Below are 20124 nucleotides of genomic sequence, written 5' to 3' on the forward strand. Positions count from 1 at the left end.
CAAATGTAGTTAAACAACAAGGAATGCATAGACGAGACAATACAGCATGGTTTGCTATCACCCTGTTTGCCACCAACCCCAACATGCGGGCTTATTATCAACTTTACTAGGCATTCTAACTCAAAATGGCACAGTTATTACGGTGTCTGTGCTGGGAAGCAATTTAAATGAGATTGTTGCACCAAGAACTGGAAGGTGGTAATTTAATGTTTTTGTCAGATGGCTTGATGCAGACCTATTGGATATGATGTAAATCAGCACCTTGAACTGCTTAACCAGCATCAGCTGTAGCACACTTTCTGCAGCACCATGAGACACTAAGAATGTGATTAGTTGCTGTTACCAAATAAGTTCTGTGAAATGTTGCAAGGTGGAGGAAAAGTCATGCAAGGGAAAGTTGGCATCCACCAGAATACAGCCCAAAGCAGCAAACAAAGCCTATGCAGATTTCTCGGAATCAAAGCTTTGCACTTGAAGAACAGCTTTAACTGCTAAAATTCCTTTTCAATGCACCTGCATGGGTTTCCTTTGGTAGCTTCTGCTACTTTCTAATGAATGCTAGTTTTCTCTTTCATCCTTGTCTTTCCTGTCATTTTGCATCATTTTGTATCGCTTGAGTGTCCCTTGAGGGAGGAAAGTCAAGCTAAGATTGCACCCTGGCTATTGTTCATAGGATCATTGTATAGAAGGTTCGTCACCCTGCCTTGAAAAAGCGCCGTGCTGTGAGGAACGCATAGTGGAAGGGGAAGAGCAACAACAACAGAGTCCACTGCAGCAAGGTATTAACTCTTTTTCTCTCTTCTTTTTGCCACTGTCCCACTTAAGCAAAGTTTTCTCTTTTTTCTCTTAGCTTTTGTATGGTTCTTGGCGAGATACAAGCAACCTACATGTTCCATAATGTAGCCAGGCTGGTGCTGTACTGTTTAATCTTTGTGTTTCTGTTTTCATGGTAGGTTTCTGCTATGAGAATTCAGAAAAGGCACAGTTTAATGTGACGGTTTAGAACTAGGAAGTTGAACTTTGTTGCCTTCTTCGCAAGTATGGGGATGTGGGGGTGACATACAGATGTCGCGACTCCGGACTCAAATTTGTGTGGTCTAATTCATCATAAAAAGCAATGTCAGTAACTTTTACTAGGTCATTCATGTAAGATATTTCACCTTAAAATATTTGCTCTGCTTAATATTCGAGCCAGTATAACAGAGGCATTCTTTTCAAAATGATCAAAGCCGTGGGCCAGAATGTCTTCAATCCTTTTCGAGCGAAATCAGTATGTCACTAAAATTGAGAAAGGCATCACTGTCATTTGTTTGTCATTATTAATTTCCAAAAGGTGGCTCACCCCTCCCTTAGGAAATGTCTGGATCCATTCCTGCTCCTTGCTTTCTTTAGTGACGTCCTTGATGTATTGATAGTCATACTTTGCAAAGATTATTCTACGTTAGAGATCCTTCATTATTTTTCAACATGGTACAGTGTTATATATATGGCTGTCATTGCAGTATTGATGGCTGTTTGCAGTGAAAGGAGCTGTCACAGTATATTATAATCTCATTAGAATGCTCCTGCTTGTCCCTGCATGGCTCTTCCATCCAGAGGAGCGCAGCCGGCTTGAGGCCTACAAGCAGGATGGCGAGAACAACAACATCCTTCCCCTGAGCCAGGAGGAAGAGAAGCTGCCTGAGCACTTGCAGATTGGCAAGGAGTTCACCTTCAGGGTCACCGTGCTGCAGGCCATTGGTATCTCGAAGGAGTATGCCGACATCTTCTCCCAGTTCAAGTAAGCAACCCACGTTTCCCAGCTGCTTGCGTTTTGTTGCAATAGCAATTATATAGATATTCGAGGTGCAGTCATGCTGTCACTGCCACTGTACTGTCCCGGGCATGATGGTGCAAGCACAGCATGCACACAAAGTTCTAGTGGTCATATGACCAGCTGGCATGCAAGGGCGAAGGGATTAAGGCAAGAAGGCTGGTGCTCTGTTGCGTGCTGTCTACCCACACACCTAATGTTGGAGGTCACATGATCTGCTGAGTTTCAGAGGCCTGGTACAATGAAATAGTACCCCCCCCCTTCCACTCTCCATAAAGAAAAAAAAAAAAAAAAGAGGCAGCACGAAGGCTTACTTTGGGACGAGCATGTGCACTCCCCACTGCCAGTGCTGCTCCTCATCGCATCGGTGCTGTGAGTGCAAGTGCTCGCAATCATCGAGCAAATTGTGTTCGTGTGTGTCAATGGCAGTGTGACAGCATCTGTGTTTAGTTAGTAAGCAAATGTTTACTTCAGTTTATACTGTGCATAAAACAATTTGTTTTGTGTAATGTTCTAACACCTTGCTATTGCTGTCAATGCTCCATCCTTCGAGTGAAATTCTCGCTTTTTTTTCTCAAGGCGTCAAGGGTACAGTTCCAAAAGTGCTGTGTTTTCCCAGCAAGAATTCACTAGTTATTCTTTGAACATGAAAAACATAAAGTGCAGAATCTAGCATAAAGTCAATTGAATGAAAATTTGGAAATAAAGGAAGCAGAAGAATATGCACACCTAGTCAAAAAATTTTAGGAGTATGGAAATTGTGGGAACAAGTGCTGCCCAGCGCAGAATGTAGGGAGGCAACATGATTGAGCCATATGGGGAAGCGCACTGTACAGCGTTGAAGTCTACTTATGATATGTTGACTGTGACATAGTAACTTATTTTCTTCACGATTACTATGTTTAAAAAATATTTGATGGTGGAGTGTTCTTTGTTGAAAACAGCAGCACTATGAAAATGGCTTGATGAAGTAAGCAAGTCGTAGTGAAGAATCAAACAGGTGCTGAGATGGATTGGCTAGAGAGTGCATTGCGCACAATAGATTTTCTAAAATAAATGCTTTTTACTAGTAGAGAACTGACATAAAAGATGGGAATGCTATTCAGCTAGTGCAGCTTTTTTATGTTGTAGGGGAGGTACTGGTTTCACAGTGACATCTTTGCAGCATGTCGTCACTTCTGCCATTGAGCTAACAGCAATCATTTCAAGATTTCTTCAATTGATGATAAAGCTGTTATTTTGGAAACTGAAGGAATTCCGATTGTTCCTGAAAGCATCAGCTGTTATGCTTTAGGGTGCTGTCACCTTGCCGTAATGTATATATTAGTCGTCATGTAAAGTTGCTCTTTTTCAGCTTTCTGCACCGTCATGATGAGGCATTTTCAACGGAGCCTCTCAAGAACACAGTGAAGGGACCTCCACCTGGCTTCTTCCATGTTCAGAATGTAGGTGCCATTTACTTCCATCTTCAATAATAAGTGCTTAAGTGACATAATCAAGCTAAGATATTGTACTGTTAATGTGGAAACCTAGTTTGCTGTCATGCCTTGTGAGATTACAAAAAGTGATGGACCTTATTGCATTTCAAAGCCACAAAACACACCTGTATGACGTGCTTGGCAAGGTGCCAGCTCTATCGATGCAACTTGAATTGCACCTGAGTTTATGTTTAGAACAGATAGAGTATGGGCTGTAAGTAGAGGTGTGTATACACCCTACACCAATGTGAAAGAGAGCACGTAAGCTGTGTTCAAACAGTAATTCCTGCAAATATGTATGTCAGAATTTTAATTATTGCTATTTGTTATATAGTTCTGATGTTGAATTTCTTTATGGAAATTTTATTTCAATGTAAGAACAAGAAAATTACTAGCTTTAAATGCAAATCTGGTGTTCATCCTTGTATTGGTATCCTTGTATGACTTTTGTGTACGAGATACAGTGAAAGAGGTTATTAACGAGATGCATCAACTGTTCTTTTTATCGCTGTCATTAATCAAGTAGCAATGACACTTAGAATATGTGTGCGGGATCAACTGCAGAAAATTAATGTTGATGTTATTTTCGGATGTCACTTTTGGCTTTGATTGGTAGGTGAACACAGAGCAGTGTGATTTCACACCATATATGGGCCGAATGTGGCTAAAAGAGACACGAAGTTATAGCACTACTGTCATGCATACACTGTTTGTGCAACCATTAACAACTGGTGATCACTGGCCCATTTTGCTTGTTGTGCAGATCACGGTGACGGTGACCCAGTCATTTGTGAACTACCTGCGGACTCGGCCTATTGTCTTCGAGGTGTTCGGACACTATCAGCAGCACCCCTTGCACAGAGATTCCAGAGATGCCTGCCAACAACAGTAAGCACGCAGCTTTCACTTCTTTAGTGGAAGGCTTTTTGTTGTGGCAAATCACTGTTAAAGCTTTCGTGCACTGATAAGTTATAATAGGAGTGGCCATACTACACAGTCATGAAGTCAGTCTGCTCTAATCAAAATGCACAAAGTATGTACAGTGCTGTTAGTGTGTGCCAGACTAGGCAGTTTTTGCAAACCTATATGCATCTACTGTCTTTGAAACCACACCAATGTTTCTTAGCAGGGAGAACGACCATTGAAAAGGCAGCCAACGATGTTAAGGTCTGAGGCTCCCATGTATAGTTCTTGAACAATATGATGAACTCCTTTGTGGCTCTTTGAACTTGCCTGTCTGGCCACCCTTGAGGTACAACAATGGCTTTGTAAGCTGGTTGTCCATGGCTGTTCGAACTGGTTGTCTGTAGCTGTCATAACTGAACCACAATGTTTCTACACAATGTACAGTGATATTCTGTGCAGTGCCTGTTTTGTAAGCCTGTTTCTCCCATTTCGCACCATTTCTTATAGGAAATTTTAAGTGTTTTAGCTGGAAAATTCTTCCTAGAATGTATAACCGACAAAATGCCTTAGCTGCTGTTTTAAGAGCCCATGATCTTCATTTCTGGTAACCTAGCTTGAGCATCATCTAGCTAGGAATAAACCACGGGTCTCGAATTCTCTTACATTATGTTATGCACTTAATTTATGTCTAATTAACTCTGCCTGATAAGCATCATTCTTTGTTGCTTAAGTTGTTGGGAAGTAGAAAATCTGAACTATTGACACATGTAGTCAGCGATTGATAATTTGAAATCAATGGGGACTGCCAAAATGGCGGAATATTCGGAAATCCGAAATATCGGATTCATCCAAAAATAAGTCATTTTATTCTACAAGTGGCAAAAAGAAGTGTGCCGTATCCTCGAATCGTCACTTTCCGAGATACCTTCAATTTTGCATGACTAGCGGAAGATGCGTCGGTGTCTAGGAACAATGGCATTGATGGCACTACGCGTCGACTACTCGATCAGCAACTGTTAGAATGGCTAAGCTTCGCTAGGTTTGAGTTCCCGGAGCACCAGTGACTTGGCCAACGACCATGCCAGCGACGTCTAAAAAAAAAATAAAGATAGCTAATTCTGCTCGGCCCGGTGGCCATAGTGGCACATGGTCATGTAGTCGGAACCTGAATTATTGCACGATGTGCTGTAAAGTGTCTGAAATTTCAACTGTCCTTACACATCGGCTAACAAATGTTAAAGGCTATTGCTCGGCACAGGACGCGCCTTTCTGTATCAGAAGTTTCTCTAATGTTGTCGCTGATTCTATCTGTTGCCTATGTCGTCATTAAACCTTGTGTAATCAGATTGCATGTGTGCAATGTGAATAATGGTGTACATTATAGAACTTATGCGAGCACCAGTGGTTTCGTGGGAATGTTCATTGAGCCATGTATAAATGGCACACGTCTGACCCTATGACCAGGTTTCAATGATCAATGAGTGTGCTCGCTGGTATCATTGTGCTGAGTGTTGTTTGTTTTGCTGGGCACTAATTCGCCCAACAAACAGTTTCGTGACTTGTGTTGCGTCACTGTGGTTGCTCACTGTCACTACAACACGACAATATTGTTTGCAGCAGCAGCGTACGTCAGCCGCCCCGACGGATGTTCCCAAGGACACTGCCTATTTCACAGCCTGTTCGGTCACCAAAGTTCGATATACTGCAATGCCCAAGGTAAGACTCCCATTTCTATCATCCGGTTTCTACATGCGTGCACCTCAAAACGACGGACTAACGGTGATATTTCATGGCTTCTTTTTTTTCAGCACGACGCACATATATGCGAAACACGACGTCCTGGTCTGGTTCGAAATTTGCGAACTGACACCTAATGGCGAGTAAGTGGTGCTGGATATATTCTAGATAGCTTATATAACAAAAGCTGTTCTTGGGATCTGGTAGGAGCCTTTTGAAGTGATGCTGCAGCTTGCTAACTTTGCTTGCAATTTGCTTGGTAATGGGCATTTAGTAATGCAGAGCTTGATTTAGCAGTGCATTGCAGAATGTGGGAGACTCGAGGAACTTTTGGGAATGGAAGGATTGCTTTTATTTCTGTTGCTTTCAGTGTAGTGTTTCGTCTTTGTGTTGACAGAGTCAGTGCTACAATACTTTTGCCTGAATAGTGAGAAGAATAAAGAGATTTGAGGGGCTAAATTTTTTTGTTTGTCATGATCAGTGAGAAAACAGCTGATGATGCCAGAGGAAGCATATAGCAAATTAATTTTTATGTCTAATTAAAATGTAGAAATAATAAGGTAAAGGGAAATGAAAGTTGACAATAGGGTAACTTGCTGCAACTTGCAGGAGGGAGCCGAACCTACACCTTTCATATTTCGCATGCAATATTTTACCAACTAAGCTAGTTACCACAGCGGCCATACTCCTGCTCACTTTCTTGGGCATATGGGCATACGTGTATCTCCGCACACAGCACCTGTCTTGTCTGTTTTCCACACTAGGTACACCCCGGCCGTGGTCAATCACAGCGATGATGCTCCTTGTAGAGGGACGTTCTCTCTCCACCAGGGGATTCAGAGGCGCATACGCCTAACGCTGGTCCACGAGCAAACACCCAACGTCTGCTGGAAGGATGTCCGAGAGGTTGTTGTTGGTAGGCACCTTGCTTAGCACATCTCATTTGTGCATGTCACAAACAAATCTTGTTAAACACGAAGCTGTGAGACAGCAGGCTGGTACACATAACCACAGGCATGCCTTTTGACTTTTTGTTGCCAAAAACTTCAGTACTGCTACTATGTTTGACCAATTTTGCAGGGGTAAAAATTCATAACCTGATGATAAAGCATTCAGTGTTTAATTGGCGTTGGGAGGTATTACACTTGGTTGAATTGGTATACCTCAAGTAAAGAACATGCAAGATAAAACTCCCTCAAGTGTCATAACTGTGATATGAGAAATGCTGGTATGAAAAATGCTGGTATGAGAAGTGCAGTAGGATGGCATTTCGGTAATTTTTAGCACTTGTGTCTTGATGTTATAGTAAAGTTAGTTTAATACCAATGCAATATTACAGGTCGTGTCAGAAGCACACCAGAGTGCGAGGAAGAGGACAACGACACCTCAGTGCTGTCGCTGGGCATCTTCCCTGGAAGCTACTTGGAGATGGCTGGTGATGACAGGTATGCTGTTGTTTTTTTGAGAGCCATGCCAGCTGATAAAGTCTTTAATTAGTAGCCCTACCAGGTATCAACTAGCTAGGTCCAAATGCCGTGTGAGCTTTATGTCTTTGAACTGGTGCCAATCCTTGCAGTATCATTGAGATCAGTGCCACAGTAGCTGTCATTAACAGTGGTAGAACGAGGAATGTTGCCCTGACGAAGGCAAGTCCCCATGTTAAAACGTTGGCTTCAGTGACGTTCCTTGTTCTATCGCTGTTAATCACTTCAAGCCTCCACCTTCTTGTAAACCATTTTTTTTTTTACGTTAGCTGTCAGTGTTCCTCTTTTTCAGCATTGGTGACAAACAGCTGAGTACTACACGAGTGCATTTTTGCATCTTGCAGGACGTTCTACCACTTTGAGGCAGCGTGGGATTCCTCCTTGCATAGCTCTCCTCTGCTGAACAGAGTCACTCCTTATGGAGAGCGAGTTTACTTGACCATCTCTGCTTACTTGGAGGTAAGCACCAGGCGTCCTACTAATTACAGATGTCATGTGACATTTACTAATTACACTTACACTTTGTGTAATTGTAATTACACTTACAGTTACACTCTAAAGTTAATTTATGGGGTTTTACTTGACGAAACTACGATCCGATTATCAGGCACACCGTAGTGCAGGACCTTGAATTTCAACGACCTGTGGTTCTTTAATGCGCAAGTATATGAGTGTTCTTGCATTTTGCCCCCATCGAAATGCAGCTGCCACGGCTGGAATCGAACCTGCAACCTTAAGTTCAGCAGCCTTACAACATAGTCACTGAGCTACTGCAGCAGGTTCTGCAATTGATCCTACTGATTATGAAAGTATCACTAATTAAAGCATTTACATTCTATAGTCATCTATAGTCATTTATAGTTTATAGTTCATCTTCCAAAGTAGCATAAACAATCTGAGAGAAGAGTACCAAGTGCACTAATTGCCTTACGCAAATACCAGCTGTCTTGGCTAAATTTTGTCAAGAATTTAAAAAGTAAGAGAGAGCGTTTTATGAACAGCAGTCGCTGTATGTTGATGGGCGTTAATGCTAGTCATGAGTATTTTTCTTTTCAGTCGAATTTAAAGTGGACTAATTAGACTTTATGAAATAATTGTTCTTGCAACATGAAAAAGAAAATACTTTTGACTAGTGTAAACAACCCCCATCAATATACAGCAGGTGCTGTTTGCGTAAAGCCCACCATTGTATTTTTAGTTATTTAGTGGTGATATTTAATTGGGAAAGCCAGCATAAAGAGACATGTCGCAGTGAGATCTGATTTTTCTGAGCTCCAACTGTCTTGTTCACAGCTGGAAAACTCTGCACAGCCTGCAATTGTAACAAAGGACCTGTGTCTTATCATCTATGGACGAGATGCGAGACTGGCACCAAGGTCAGTAATGTGCGACGAAATGTATACCATTATTTCTTTGTTACTGCTATGACTGAAAAGAAATTTTTTTGTTAAAATTTTATAGCTCTGTCAAGAGTTGTGTTTCACATACAAGTGTCACTTGATTCAGTGAAAACCCTATGCGCTCAGTGCCACTGATGCGCCGGTACATTTTTCCATTTTTGTCCTGCGGTGTCGCTGACGTCGCATGGCAATGGGAAGATCATATCACGATAACATTTGCCATTATCCTTGTCATTTTTTTCCCTTCTGCATAACCAGTATTAAAGTGTTGTGTTTGTTTTATAAAATCTATGAAAAAAAGCACGACACTGGAGGTAGGTCACCACCGAAAGAACACGACTCTGGAAGGGGAAGAAAAAAAGACTATTTAGCATCTGCAACTTTTTTGTTGCACTGCCACCTTTAGCTTCTGGATGTTTCACATCGTGTTTGATGCATTAATTCCTTCCTGTTGGAATCAAGTGAACGGTTCATGGCATGTTGCATTGCTCCACATTTGTAAAAAATGAGGTCATTGCAGTCTTGTTTACCACAGCTTAACACATTATACCCAAAATATTGTTCCCTGTGCATTCACTGTTTCTTGATGGCACTTGTACGCAGGTTGTCTCCGAACGCAAAATCCCTGCGCCACCTGTTCACTGGTGCCTACAAGAATGCTGATGCCAATCATGTGACCGGCATCTACGAGATGATCCTCAAGAGAGCGGCAGATTCAGGTAGCCCGGGTAGGAGGCACCTTCTTGTTTTTTTAGTTGTGCTAAGGTATGCTCCATGTGAGATGCTGATACATGCTACTTAGTGACAAAGGGACATGGCAGCCACTTGGTAATATGCTTGTACAGCTCAATTAAAGTGACCTTCTGTCATCTGCCCACTGTTGTCTGTACAGGTTTTCTCTAATAATGGCCCAATCCACCTTGCATTAATTGCGATGAAATATATTTATGGAAATAGTGGATTCTACTCAGCATGCATTTAGTCTAAAATTACATATTGCTCCTCAAATTTAGATTTATGAAGCTAAAGCTAGTGTAGCATTTGCACATTGCTTGTACAGCATGCAGGTACAAAGCTCCAAGCTGTTTAAAGACAAAACAAAAAAACTTGTGAATCCATGGGTGGTAGTGCAACATTCCTGTATGTAGGGACCTTAGGCCTGTGCCATCAGCAGCATCCTTTCGAGTAGCCATGGCATGCACAACATCAGTCAGGTAGCCACGATGAGCTGTGGACACTTTTAGTTACGAGCAAGATGGCGTGAGTTTGATTTATTGGTTTGGTCAGAATAGAAGCTGACACCGTAGTAGGCACTTCACTATACATGAACCTTGCTATTCAATGGCTACAAGAAAAATAGCCCGTGGCCGCGTATGTTCGCGGATACTGGCACAGCTGAGCATGTGAATTACTACTAAATGCAGAATTATCCAATTTGCAACAATCAGTGACAAAACATTTCTTACTGTGGTGTTGGTCACTGTTATTGTGAATCCCTGGAGTGCCTTGAACATCCTGTTCCCGACTGGAAAGGAGTGCCCACAAGCCCTCACTGCTAAGCTGTGGCATACATGTTTGTTTGTAACCTCGCTGATACTGCTAGTGACTATGTTCAGACAACGCTGCATGTATATTACTTTGACACTGCTCATTGTTCTTAAAGACAGAAATCTCTGTACAAATTTGTGTAGGCAAGCCTTAATGTGGGGCTGCTGTTTCGTTCTCACTACAAGAGCAGAGAGCTCATGATGTGTGCCTGGTGCCGTTCTAACCACAGGGGTGCAGCGTCGGCAGCGCCGGGTGCTGGACACGTCATCAACGTACGTGCGAGGAGAAGAGAACCTGCATGGCTGGCAGCCACGAGGGGACTCGCTCATATTTGACCACCAGTGGGAACTGGAAAAGCTGACACGCCTTGAAGAGGTGGGCTACGCTTTCACTGAGCTTATGTATGCCCACTGCAGCATGTGCTCCTCACTTGTTAAGTGCATCAGCCATCAAAGACTAAAAGATGCGGCAACAACCAATGCTTGTAACCTTGTGATCAGGTGCTGATTACGAAGTTATCCATAACCTTGTATCTGCAACCTTGTAATCGCCTTGTAACCATGATTCGTAACCTTTTAATCAGGTGCTGGCGCACAATTATCTTTGCACTTAAAGCTTAGTTTTCACTCTTTGCTGCTTCATAGATGCAACCTAGTTGCTTTTCACTCAACTGCTGGAATGCTGAACACCTTCTGAACAACTTTCAGCAAGGATGTATTGCATGCTACTGTAAAGTGATCTTTGAAATGGTGCCAGCTTTGCTGTCCTGGTATTTATTGGTCATGCAGACATTCTGTACCGTGAGAACTGTATTGTGCCGGAGACTATAGACCACATGCTTCCTGCATGCCAACTGCACTTGTGAAAGAGAGAAACATCAACTGGAGATCTATGGCATGCACTAACAACCAGTGACTTTCTGAAAAATTTTCTTTGGGATCCATGGTCCAAATAAATATACACTAAGCAGTGCACAATGAAGACCATTGCGACTTTCCGTGAGAAAATGAATTGGATATGAAAATGTAATGTAATGAGTGTTTCCACTTTTTTTTATTCATTCACGGCTATCTTTCTGCCCTTATCAACTTTACTTTCTCCTACTCCGTTTGTTTTCCTTCCCCCCTACCCGAACGCTGAGTGGCTGGCCAGAACACTGTATTGTTCATGCTGGCTTCTCAGCTATTCTCTAATTACAAATCTCTTTCTCACCATTTGGCAACAGTGTGCTTAAGCTTGCCCTGCCTAACATGCTTGCAATTGCAGCGTCTTGCCGACATTCCCACAGCTCAGCACTCGTGCAGAAGCGTTCCAACACTGCCGCATATAACATTCGCAGGTGGAGAAGGTGCGGCACCTCCTGCTCCTCCGAGAGAAGCTGGGCCTGGACTTGGGCGGTCCACCCCAGCACCAGGACATCTGCAAGTGGGAGAAAGAGGCCTGCAACCTGGTGGCCCGTGCCGCGGCTCGGGGCCCCAGCTCCACCCAACAGGCAGCTGCTGCCTCGCAGCTGCCATCGCCCACTGTGACTTCCTCGGTCGCCGTGACTCCAACCCGTGGCGCAGCAGTGGACGAGAGTGTGTATGCCCCTTGGGATATGACGCCTCACGAGCGGGAGCTGGCCACTCGCACCATCGGCCTCATCTTGAGCCACATTCCCAGCAAACCGCCACCTACTGGACCAGGGGCTGCCAAGGTATGGCGGATGTGTGTCATGTCTTTGTTGAACTGCTGCATTTAGGCCTAGCCTTAAAAACTGCGAGCCACTTTATCTGCCGGAGGCACCTCTTGCTCGGCATGAATCATATCACGCCACTGCATTTTGGTCAAAATTACAGTTGGTATTCTAAGAATGCAGCGGTTTTACTAGCCGGTGCTTAGGTGCCTAAGTGGTGGCTGAGCAACCAGTGATGCAATTATATATTCCTAGTGTCACCATAGTTTCACTTTCAATGTCTTTCTGTCTGCTTAAAATTCAAATGAAATCTTTCATTTTTATGCTTACCATTGATTAGTTGCACAAGACAGCAGATCTTACCTGGATAACAAACCTATCATACTTCTTTGAAATATCTAGTGCGTTTTTGTGTATATATGCAATTTGTAGAGCTGCTTGTGCACCTTCAACACTATTCTCACATTAATAACAAGGTGCACCACGATGGTTTTTCATGCATACATATGTACTACATATTCATACGTATTCATGTCTTATATTTATCTTGATGGAAAGTAGCACAAGAAATGAGAAAAAAAAGAAGGGTGAAACGACCAAGCGTTACTTCTTTGCGCTACTTTTCATCATTTCTACACACCAACTAGCCCAGCAAAGCATCTTGCTCGTATATTTATTATTTAAGAGAAGTCTACTAAGCCTAATGACATGCATGTATAAAACGTGTGACCTAGACACCTTCGGGTGCTTATCAAAAGAGACTATACTTCAGTGATGCAGTGCTAAGTAAAGACCCCATTTGTTCGTAGAAGTTCTGTTGTATTTTATTCGTTTAAGGTTCCTGAAGGATACTATTTTGCTTGTTCATTACAGTGTGCATTCAGATAAGGGCAGACTGAAGGGGCCCCAACTATGTTTAGTTTTGAGCCCTGAAAACTCAGGCTCAACTCATTTCATGGCTAAATAGAGAAAGACATAATCTGAGTCACTCTTCTTTGTTAAAAAAAAAAGCGGGTTCAGAATTCAATATGAGTGTGATTTTTATTTTATTATTAGAATGAGACACATCGTTTGGATCACCCTACATGGGTCATAAAGTAAGGTACAGTTTCTCACTTAAAATGAAAATAATCCAACATGTTCTTGCAGTACTAAATTTACCAGTCCTGGGTGGGTGTTTTATTAAATTTTCATAAAAATCGGTGAGGATTATTTTTTTAAATGTCTAAAATGTTCCGATTTTTGCTACTTTTGGAATTTTGACATTTTTGGGATTTTATAATGAAATAATTATGTGGTGTAGTTGCGTACTTCTTTATTTAGTTCCTAAGAAACCTTTTGAATATTTGTCCGAAATATTTTTGAGCTTCATCGCCTTAGTTAAAATGGCTAAAAAAACACCTGATTACGGGGTCAGTCAGAAGCAGTTGCTGAAAAACCAAGGTTTTGCAATTTTTCAAAAACACTCTGGGTGGCATATATTGAACTTCATCTGGGCCAATAATACTAGCGGTGTATAGAAGTACAGGAAAAAATTTTGGCGGGTTACAATGCACTAATTTTAGAGCGATAAGCCTTCGAATTTGTCAAATCTGCAAATCGTCAAAACGCTCTTTTCCACCTTTAGTGAAACAAGAATTTTTCTTTTTCAAGAAAGCAGTGTTAAGTTTTGCAAAACGAAGGTTGATTCCTTTTTAGAGAGACATTTTCCCAACTCGTATAACAATTTCGCTGAAAACTAAAAATACCGGGCACTCCCCTTAGTCTGTCCTCATCTGAACACACGCTGCATTATAAAGGGACTAACTTTATCTACTTGTTTCCTTGCTTTCTCTCTCGTTGGATCGGAAGCAGTCGAACACAGCGATGACACCTGTTGAAGAGGGAGATGCATCATCACTTAGTTCCAGCATGACATCAAGCTCTTCACAAGAGTAAGTACAAAAAAGAATGACTAAGCCTCTGCTCTCATGGTTACATCATTAAATGGTTTGGAAAACATCAGTAGCAGAGACCAACTGGTGGATAGCGATGGCTGTCCACGTCAGGTGATGATGTGCAGTGAGGTCCACTGTTAAAGTAAACGCCCAGCTTGTATTTGGCTACCAATAACAACTCAATTATGGCATGAGTGTATGAAAACCATTTGTGAGGCATGTCATCCTAACGCATACAATAACAGTAGCTTTCTTTTCTCAATAATGTAAAGGTGTTTCAAGTAATTTGGTTTTATTTCCAGCTAACCTAATGCTTCTGTCTTTCTCAAGAGACACACATGAAAGAATGTTAAGGCGGCATGTAAATGCATGCACATGTTAGCATAGACTTTGTTAGTTGTAGCTTTGTGCTACACAGTGGTTTTGTATCTTCCATGCTATGAAGGCTGGTCTGTGCAGTGAACTTGGTGCATTTCTTGCTGGTTAAATTTGCTTACCGTTTGAAAGAGAGGCACCCTGGTGCTGTTCATTTGTTGCTTGCTTGACCTCTAGTCTGCTCTGACCCTGCATGGAAGGGATGCGCTTTGTATATGGAGGACCTAAATAAGTCTCTAATTTTGTATATTTTTTTTTCCTGAAGTCTAATAAATGTGAGTTCAATTCGCATTAAGCCGGCTTATGCTGAGAGAATTTATACCCAGGGACATAGGTGATAGGTAGGTCTTGGTGGCCTATTGTGGCCAGCAATTTAGTAATATAATGTGTGCTTAAAAAATTAATAAGAAACCAAGACTCCATGATTGGCTTCAGTTAATCATAAATTGTATCAATTATATTAAATTTAGTTATTTAAGTTGACCACGTAATGCCAAGTTTTCACATTGGGATTAGTAAAGTGGAATTGTCTTGTGGACTTTGGGGCACAATTGCACAAATCTTTAAGGCAGCTTTCCTGTGAAGTGGCACACCAATAACATAGCAAGAGAATTAATGTTTAAACCAGAAGGCTATGTTTACCTGTATGTAGCTTTATGAGGACAATATGGTTTTCATAATGCCACGCACCATTATTCTGTGCTTCCATTGGTCGGGAAAAGACGCAGTGTGGGGAAACAAGCTTAAGCAACTGTGAAAGGCATCTACTGCTTGCACTTGCAGCCTGCTGTCACCAGAGAAGCCCTGTACGTCGGTGCCCGAGGCAATGGAAGCACGAGGATTGCCGAGCAGCTTGGCACCCCCTGCAGGTCTGAAGCCCGCCTCGCACCCCCCAACCTTTGCCGGAGGAAACCCTTGCTTTGTGGCTGAGGTGGAAGAAGTGCGCCCCAGCCCCATTGTGTCGCGCAAGGGCTACCTCAACCTCCTGGATGATCGCACCGGAAACTGGGTCAAGCGATGGCTGGTGAGCTGCTGCCACCGAGTCACTCCGTCAACAAACAATGCTCTCAAAAGAATAAGCACCATTTCATCTGGTTGAAGCGCAAGCTGGTGCATTTGTTTACATGCAGTTAACAAACTGTAGTTCTGATATGCTTTCGGAAAACCAAAGACAAAACGCAACCTATAAGAACTGTCCCACTAAAACATATACCCTGACACATAGTATCACGAGTGCACCCTTACTATTATGAATTGCTGAGGTCCTATTAAGTGCTTAAAATTTATAACGAGCTATCTAGCAGCACATTTTCATTGAGTTCACATAATCAACTGCACGCTATTATACTTTGTTTAGAAAGTTGTTAATACAACATTCTTTCATCTTTTTTGTCAGTTTCTCATCCTTCGTCCATTTGCGTTGTTTAATGTTGGTATGTTACTAGAGTTCTTCACTTGGTGCTGTCGTATCCTCTAAAGGAAGCCCTGCCAGGTCATTGTGGAAGAAGAGGCTGCTTTTCTGGCTGTTGAGGTTCTTTCAACATGCTTTTTTTCTTTTTCAGGTCATCCGTCGCCCTTATGTCTTCATCTACCGTGACGAAAAGGATTACATCGAGAGGGAGCTGATCAACCTAGCCACAGCACAAGTGGAATACAATGAGGAGCAGCAGGCCATGTTGAAGGTATGCGACAGAGGATTTTTATTCATTCTAATTTACAGTAAGGTACCCTGGTGTTCCAACAAACCACAGTAGACTCCCTTTAACAAAAACATAATTTTATTTTTGTTCATGTACATGGGAATTCTTAAAGGGGGCTTGACACCCAATTTTTGATCATTATCTGTACTGTGCGAGATAATCTTAGTGCGCTCAAGAACATGTTGGCAAAATTTTAGCGCATTTGAGCCAGCACGTAACCTGTAATTGAATTTTTTATATTACATTCGAACGGGCAAAATAGTGGGGCAACAGTGGCATGTTCCCAAGCCGTGACGTCACAGGCTGCATGTCTGCCGAGCGAGCATGTATATTGTATATTCTGGTGAAGAATTGGTGTGTCAGCTGTGCCGTTGGAATTGTTCAACTTGTAGCGGCTGAAACAATGCCACCGCAGTGCCTGTGTAGCGCTGTTGGGTGCAGGAGTGAATGGAGCAAGGAGTGCTCCGTATCATATTTCAGGTTCCCCAAGGAGCCGGAAGATTAATGTGGGCAGGAAGGACTGGCGATTATCTGACGCTTTTGTTTTTCTCTCAGAACACTTCACGCCAGGCAGCTACAATGACGATTTGCACCTGCTCGCTGAGTTTGGGACACCCGTGAAAATGTTGAGGCTGCAGCCAGACGCGATGCCGACCGTGTTCGCGCACCGACCCATCTGGCAGGCAGCACCCCGGCCAAACATTAGCCTTGCTATTTGTTTTATCGATGTCGGGTGCAATAAAGCGAGTTCAAGTGAAGGTTCAGCCAAAGCATACATTACGCCAAATCCTTGCACCATGGACACTTGTGCGAGGGCATTTGTTTACATATGTTGCACGCAACTTGTGGGGATGCGCGACTCTCACGCGTCCCCTGATATGTTCGTTTCCCGCACGGCTCGCGTGGCCTGGCGCCCGCGGCGGTCGGAGTGGTTGAGGCGCAGTACGAGAGATGGCGCGAGTGTTGCGCTGCTAACGCCGCCGACAGGCGGGGTTACTTGGGCGCCGAAAGGGAAGGCGCTTCCTCTTTGGTTCGGGACAGCAAGCAGGGCGGACGTGCCGTGCTGCGCGTGCGCCGATCCATGCTTCTGCGAGACCGTCTCGCGTGGCCACCTTCGAAAGCACCACCGTTCGCGTGACCGTACACGCGGACGACCAGGCGTTGGGATCCAGCATGGGGCGAACATATTCGCTCGCTATCAGGTCGTGGTAAGTCGGACTTCTAGATTTGTCGCGCACCCATCGGCATGTTTTGTGGATAGCAACTCGGCTAGCAGGCATTGATCTATGAAAGGTGCAATAAATGCCCTTGTGATTGTTTGCACAACTGTGTACTGTCGTTCCTGTGTCCCAAGAGCATGGAGGAGAACCCTACAAACTACAGTGAAAAAAAAACAAAAACAATAACTGGTGGGAAAATGCGGCAGCTTAACAACATCACAGTTTTGTTGAGTACGGATCCTAGAGAAATGCATGCCAGCAAACAATGTATGCACGTAACAATTTGCATTGTGCGAAGTAGCACCAGACTTCACCTTCCGTGAACGGATGGCTAAGCAGTGCTGAACGCATGAAATATCATGAGTGCGGAAAGGCATCAGGGACATTTAGCGTAACACCAATGTCGCCATCTATGTTGACCAAGTTTACTACGCGTACTTCGTCCATGGCCTCCGAGATTCGCCCAAGCCAGCCGGCACGTGTGAATCTCGGAGGCCGTGTTTTGTCACTTGATCTGGTGGTGATGAGGTCAAAATGTGCCGCGTATACTGCGCCATCGCTGCTCAAAGATTCCTCGCTTGCTTCATCAAGCGAAGTTGGCAGTGTTGAAGACATGGCAGGCAACATCTGGAGTAAATACGGCAAGAAATGGCAGCTATGCCCAGACCTCACATGGCACGGTGGCTGATTTTGTAGCAGACGATGGCTCTGTTCCATGCAGCACATGACGTCACACAAGGCTTGGCAATATGGTGGTGGGCGCCGGAAGGTGGGGCTTAGAGCCAGCAAGTTCTAGCTCATATTTTGGACAGAAATGTGCTTTTACTGACCAGTTTTTATGCGTGTATAGCCATAATAAACCCTCTGCTACAATTCATTGTGGGAAACCACAAATTGTTGGGTGACTGTGTCATGCCCCCTTTAAGCTTGTAACAGCATCTATGGAAAATTTGACTAACAGAAAACTGAGCATGTGGGCATGTGCCCAAAATATAAATTTCTGCAAAAGAAAATGTGTACGCTTTACTAAACTAGGTATGAAACGAGCATAATTGAGGAAGAATTTGTGAAGAAATATACTCAATGCTAAGCAATACTCTTGGAGAACTCCTACAGTACTTACAGAAATTAGCCGTGCAGTTTTTGCGATTTCTGCAACGATTTTGCTCCTTTGACAAAATGAGTCACAACTGCCCAGTGCTTTGAGAATCTGTTTAGAACTCATACACTCTTAAGGAAACTGATACAGAGTGGAATGTGCCTTTTTGTTGCCTGGCATCACTCCTCTCCATTGCGTGCAGGTATGAAGTTGTGTGGTGATGTCCATCCTTTTCTTTTTCGCAGCGTTTCTATGCAGTGCACTCTTCTTCTAAGCAGAGTAACGGAGTGAGAAAGCGATCATGTTGCGGAATGCTAGTCAATCTGTATTAAACTGTGTGCATGAATGAAAGGATTCATACTAACCACATTTTTTACATTGTCTACATGAAACAAAACAAACATCCGCGATGTGTTCAGCTTATGAGAGAATCCAGCTTTACAGAGTTTGCCCCCAAAGAGAGTGTGCTCTATTGCCAAATGCTGATCATTCTTTTTCTGTCAGCACGCCTCTTTCTTTCTTTTGCTTTGTGTTAATTTTCCATTTCTTGACAAGTTTCTTTTACCCTGCCCGATCGTCACTGTGCTTGTCCTCGTGGGTTGGAGGTTAAAACTTTGACATGCTCTCATGGAAATGCAGGTCCCCAACACATTTTCTGTGGTGACGAAGAGCCGTGGATTCTTGCTCCAGACGCTGGGGGAGAAAGAGATTCACGAGTGGCTGTATGCCATTAACCCACTACTAGCAGGGCAGATCAGGTATGCACCGCTTCCTGCAAACCCAGACTGGTCATCGTGCGCAAACAGCTGTTCGTGAGTTGTAATAACTGACTGTTGCGTGTCAATGTGTAATGCCAACATGTTCGAGGGGATGTCTCGCTTAAAAAAAAAGGAATGATGTGGTTCTTGTGCTATGTCAAAACAACAATTGAAGCCTCTGACCACATATTCCGGGCTTGAAAAACAGTACTAGTAACTCTGTTTTCTAAAGCACAAATATGCCAGCCAGTGAGCCATTTTCAGATATGTACGAACTACAGTACAGTGAAGTTACTTTTGAAGTTTAATGTTGTAGCTTGCAGCTCTGGCACCACGTAGGCAGTGCGTCATATTTCAAAGATGTTTTGTTGCATTTCCTTATCCCACTGTGAGTATCAGGGGTCTTGTTTTCATGAAATATTTAAAAGAAGCCCTGCTCTTGCATGTTTCACCGTTGCAAATAGGCATTGACATGAAGTAGTGATAGCAATAAAGAAATAAATTGGTTTTCTGATCACATTAGGTTTTCTGGTCACATTAGCTCAAATGATGGCAGACAACATTTTCTTCAGTTATTTTGCCGATGAAGATCAGTTGAAGGCTCAACTATTGCATACTCTACCTCTATACACTGCGGTTATCAGTTACAGTTTCAGTGATTTAGCACTTTCTCCTGACCAACTGCCTTCCGACAAGTATCTCTGTTTGTGTTTGAAGAACATACTCAAGAATTGAGTGACTGAAGTCTCTGCTAGCTCAACATGCTGAGCAGGTCAAGTTCTTAGTTGCTGTCATAAGCGCTTCCAGAAGCATTACTGTATGCAGCTCAATTCGTTAAGAAGATGAGAACACCAAGAATTTTGTGTCCCCTAAAAAGAACAATTGCATACTTGCAAATATAATTTGGCTATTTTAAATCTTTACAGTTTACGTTTTTGTTGGATTGATGCTATGTTTGTATGGGATTGCAGAGGATGTGGGAAGAAGCCAGGCA

General features: G+C 43.0%; 2 protein-coding genes across 10 annotated transcripts in view; one reads left to right on the forward strand and one right to left on the reverse strand.

Annotated features, from left to right (window-relative positions):
* Positions 1 to 20124, forward strand: part of unc-104 (kinesin family member unc-104) — a 131946-nt gene that overhangs the window by 104454 nt on the left and 7368 nt on the right. For 3 of the 9 annotated variants that reach the window (XM_075685478.1, XM_075685484.1, XM_075685479.1), the window contains 17 exons: positions 674 to 779; positions 1597 to 1780; positions 3168 to 3258; positions 4055 to 4179; positions 5815 to 5913; positions 6006 to 6077; positions 6699 to 6850; positions 7274 to 7379; positions 7763 to 7877; positions 8712 to 8794; positions 9422 to 9546; positions 10596 to 10741; positions 11706 to 12062; positions 13893 to 13975; positions 15137 to 15377; positions 15916 to 16035; positions 19012 to 19130. In XM_075685478.1, coding sequence (XP_075541593.1) covers positions 674 to 779; positions 1597 to 1780; positions 3168 to 3258; positions 4055 to 4179; positions 5815 to 5913; positions 6006 to 6077; positions 6699 to 6850; positions 7274 to 7379; positions 7763 to 7877; positions 8712 to 8794; positions 9422 to 9546; positions 10596 to 10741; positions 11706 to 12062; positions 13893 to 13975; positions 15137 to 15377; positions 15916 to 16035; positions 19012 to 19130 — 2324 coding nt within the window. The remainder of the gene's footprint in view (positions 1 to 673; positions 780 to 1596; positions 1781 to 3167; positions 3259 to 4054; positions 4180 to 5814; positions 5914 to 6005; positions 6078 to 6698; positions 6851 to 7273; positions 7380 to 7762; positions 7878 to 8711; positions 8795 to 9421; positions 9547 to 10595; positions 10742 to 11705; positions 12063 to 13892; positions 13976 to 15136; positions 15378 to 15915; positions 16036 to 19011; positions 19131 to 20124) is intronic. The other 6 variants (XM_075685481.1, XM_075685485.1, XM_075685483.1 and 3 more) reach the window with 4 other exon arrangements.
* The window catches only part of LOC142575814 (uncharacterized), a 44321-nt gene continuing 37044 nt past the window's right edge, over positions 12848 to 20124 (reverse strand). The window contains exons 12-13 of the mRNA XM_075685489.1: positions 14476 to 14542; positions 12848 to 13914 (exon numbers count right to left, since the gene is read on the reverse strand). Of these exons, the coding sequence (XP_075541604.1) occupies positions 13850 to 13914; positions 14476 to 14542 (132 nt within the window). The 3' untranslated portion in view covers positions 12848 to 13849. The remainder of the gene's footprint in view (positions 13915 to 14475; positions 14543 to 20124) is intronic.

This window comes from Dermacentor variabilis, chromosome 3, assembly GCF_050947875.1.
Source record: "Dermacentor variabilis isolate Ectoservices chromosome 3, ASM5094787v1, whole genome shotgun sequence".
Classification (NCBI taxonomy): domain Eukaryota; kingdom Metazoa; phylum Arthropoda; class Arachnida; order Ixodida; family Ixodidae; genus Dermacentor; species Dermacentor variabilis.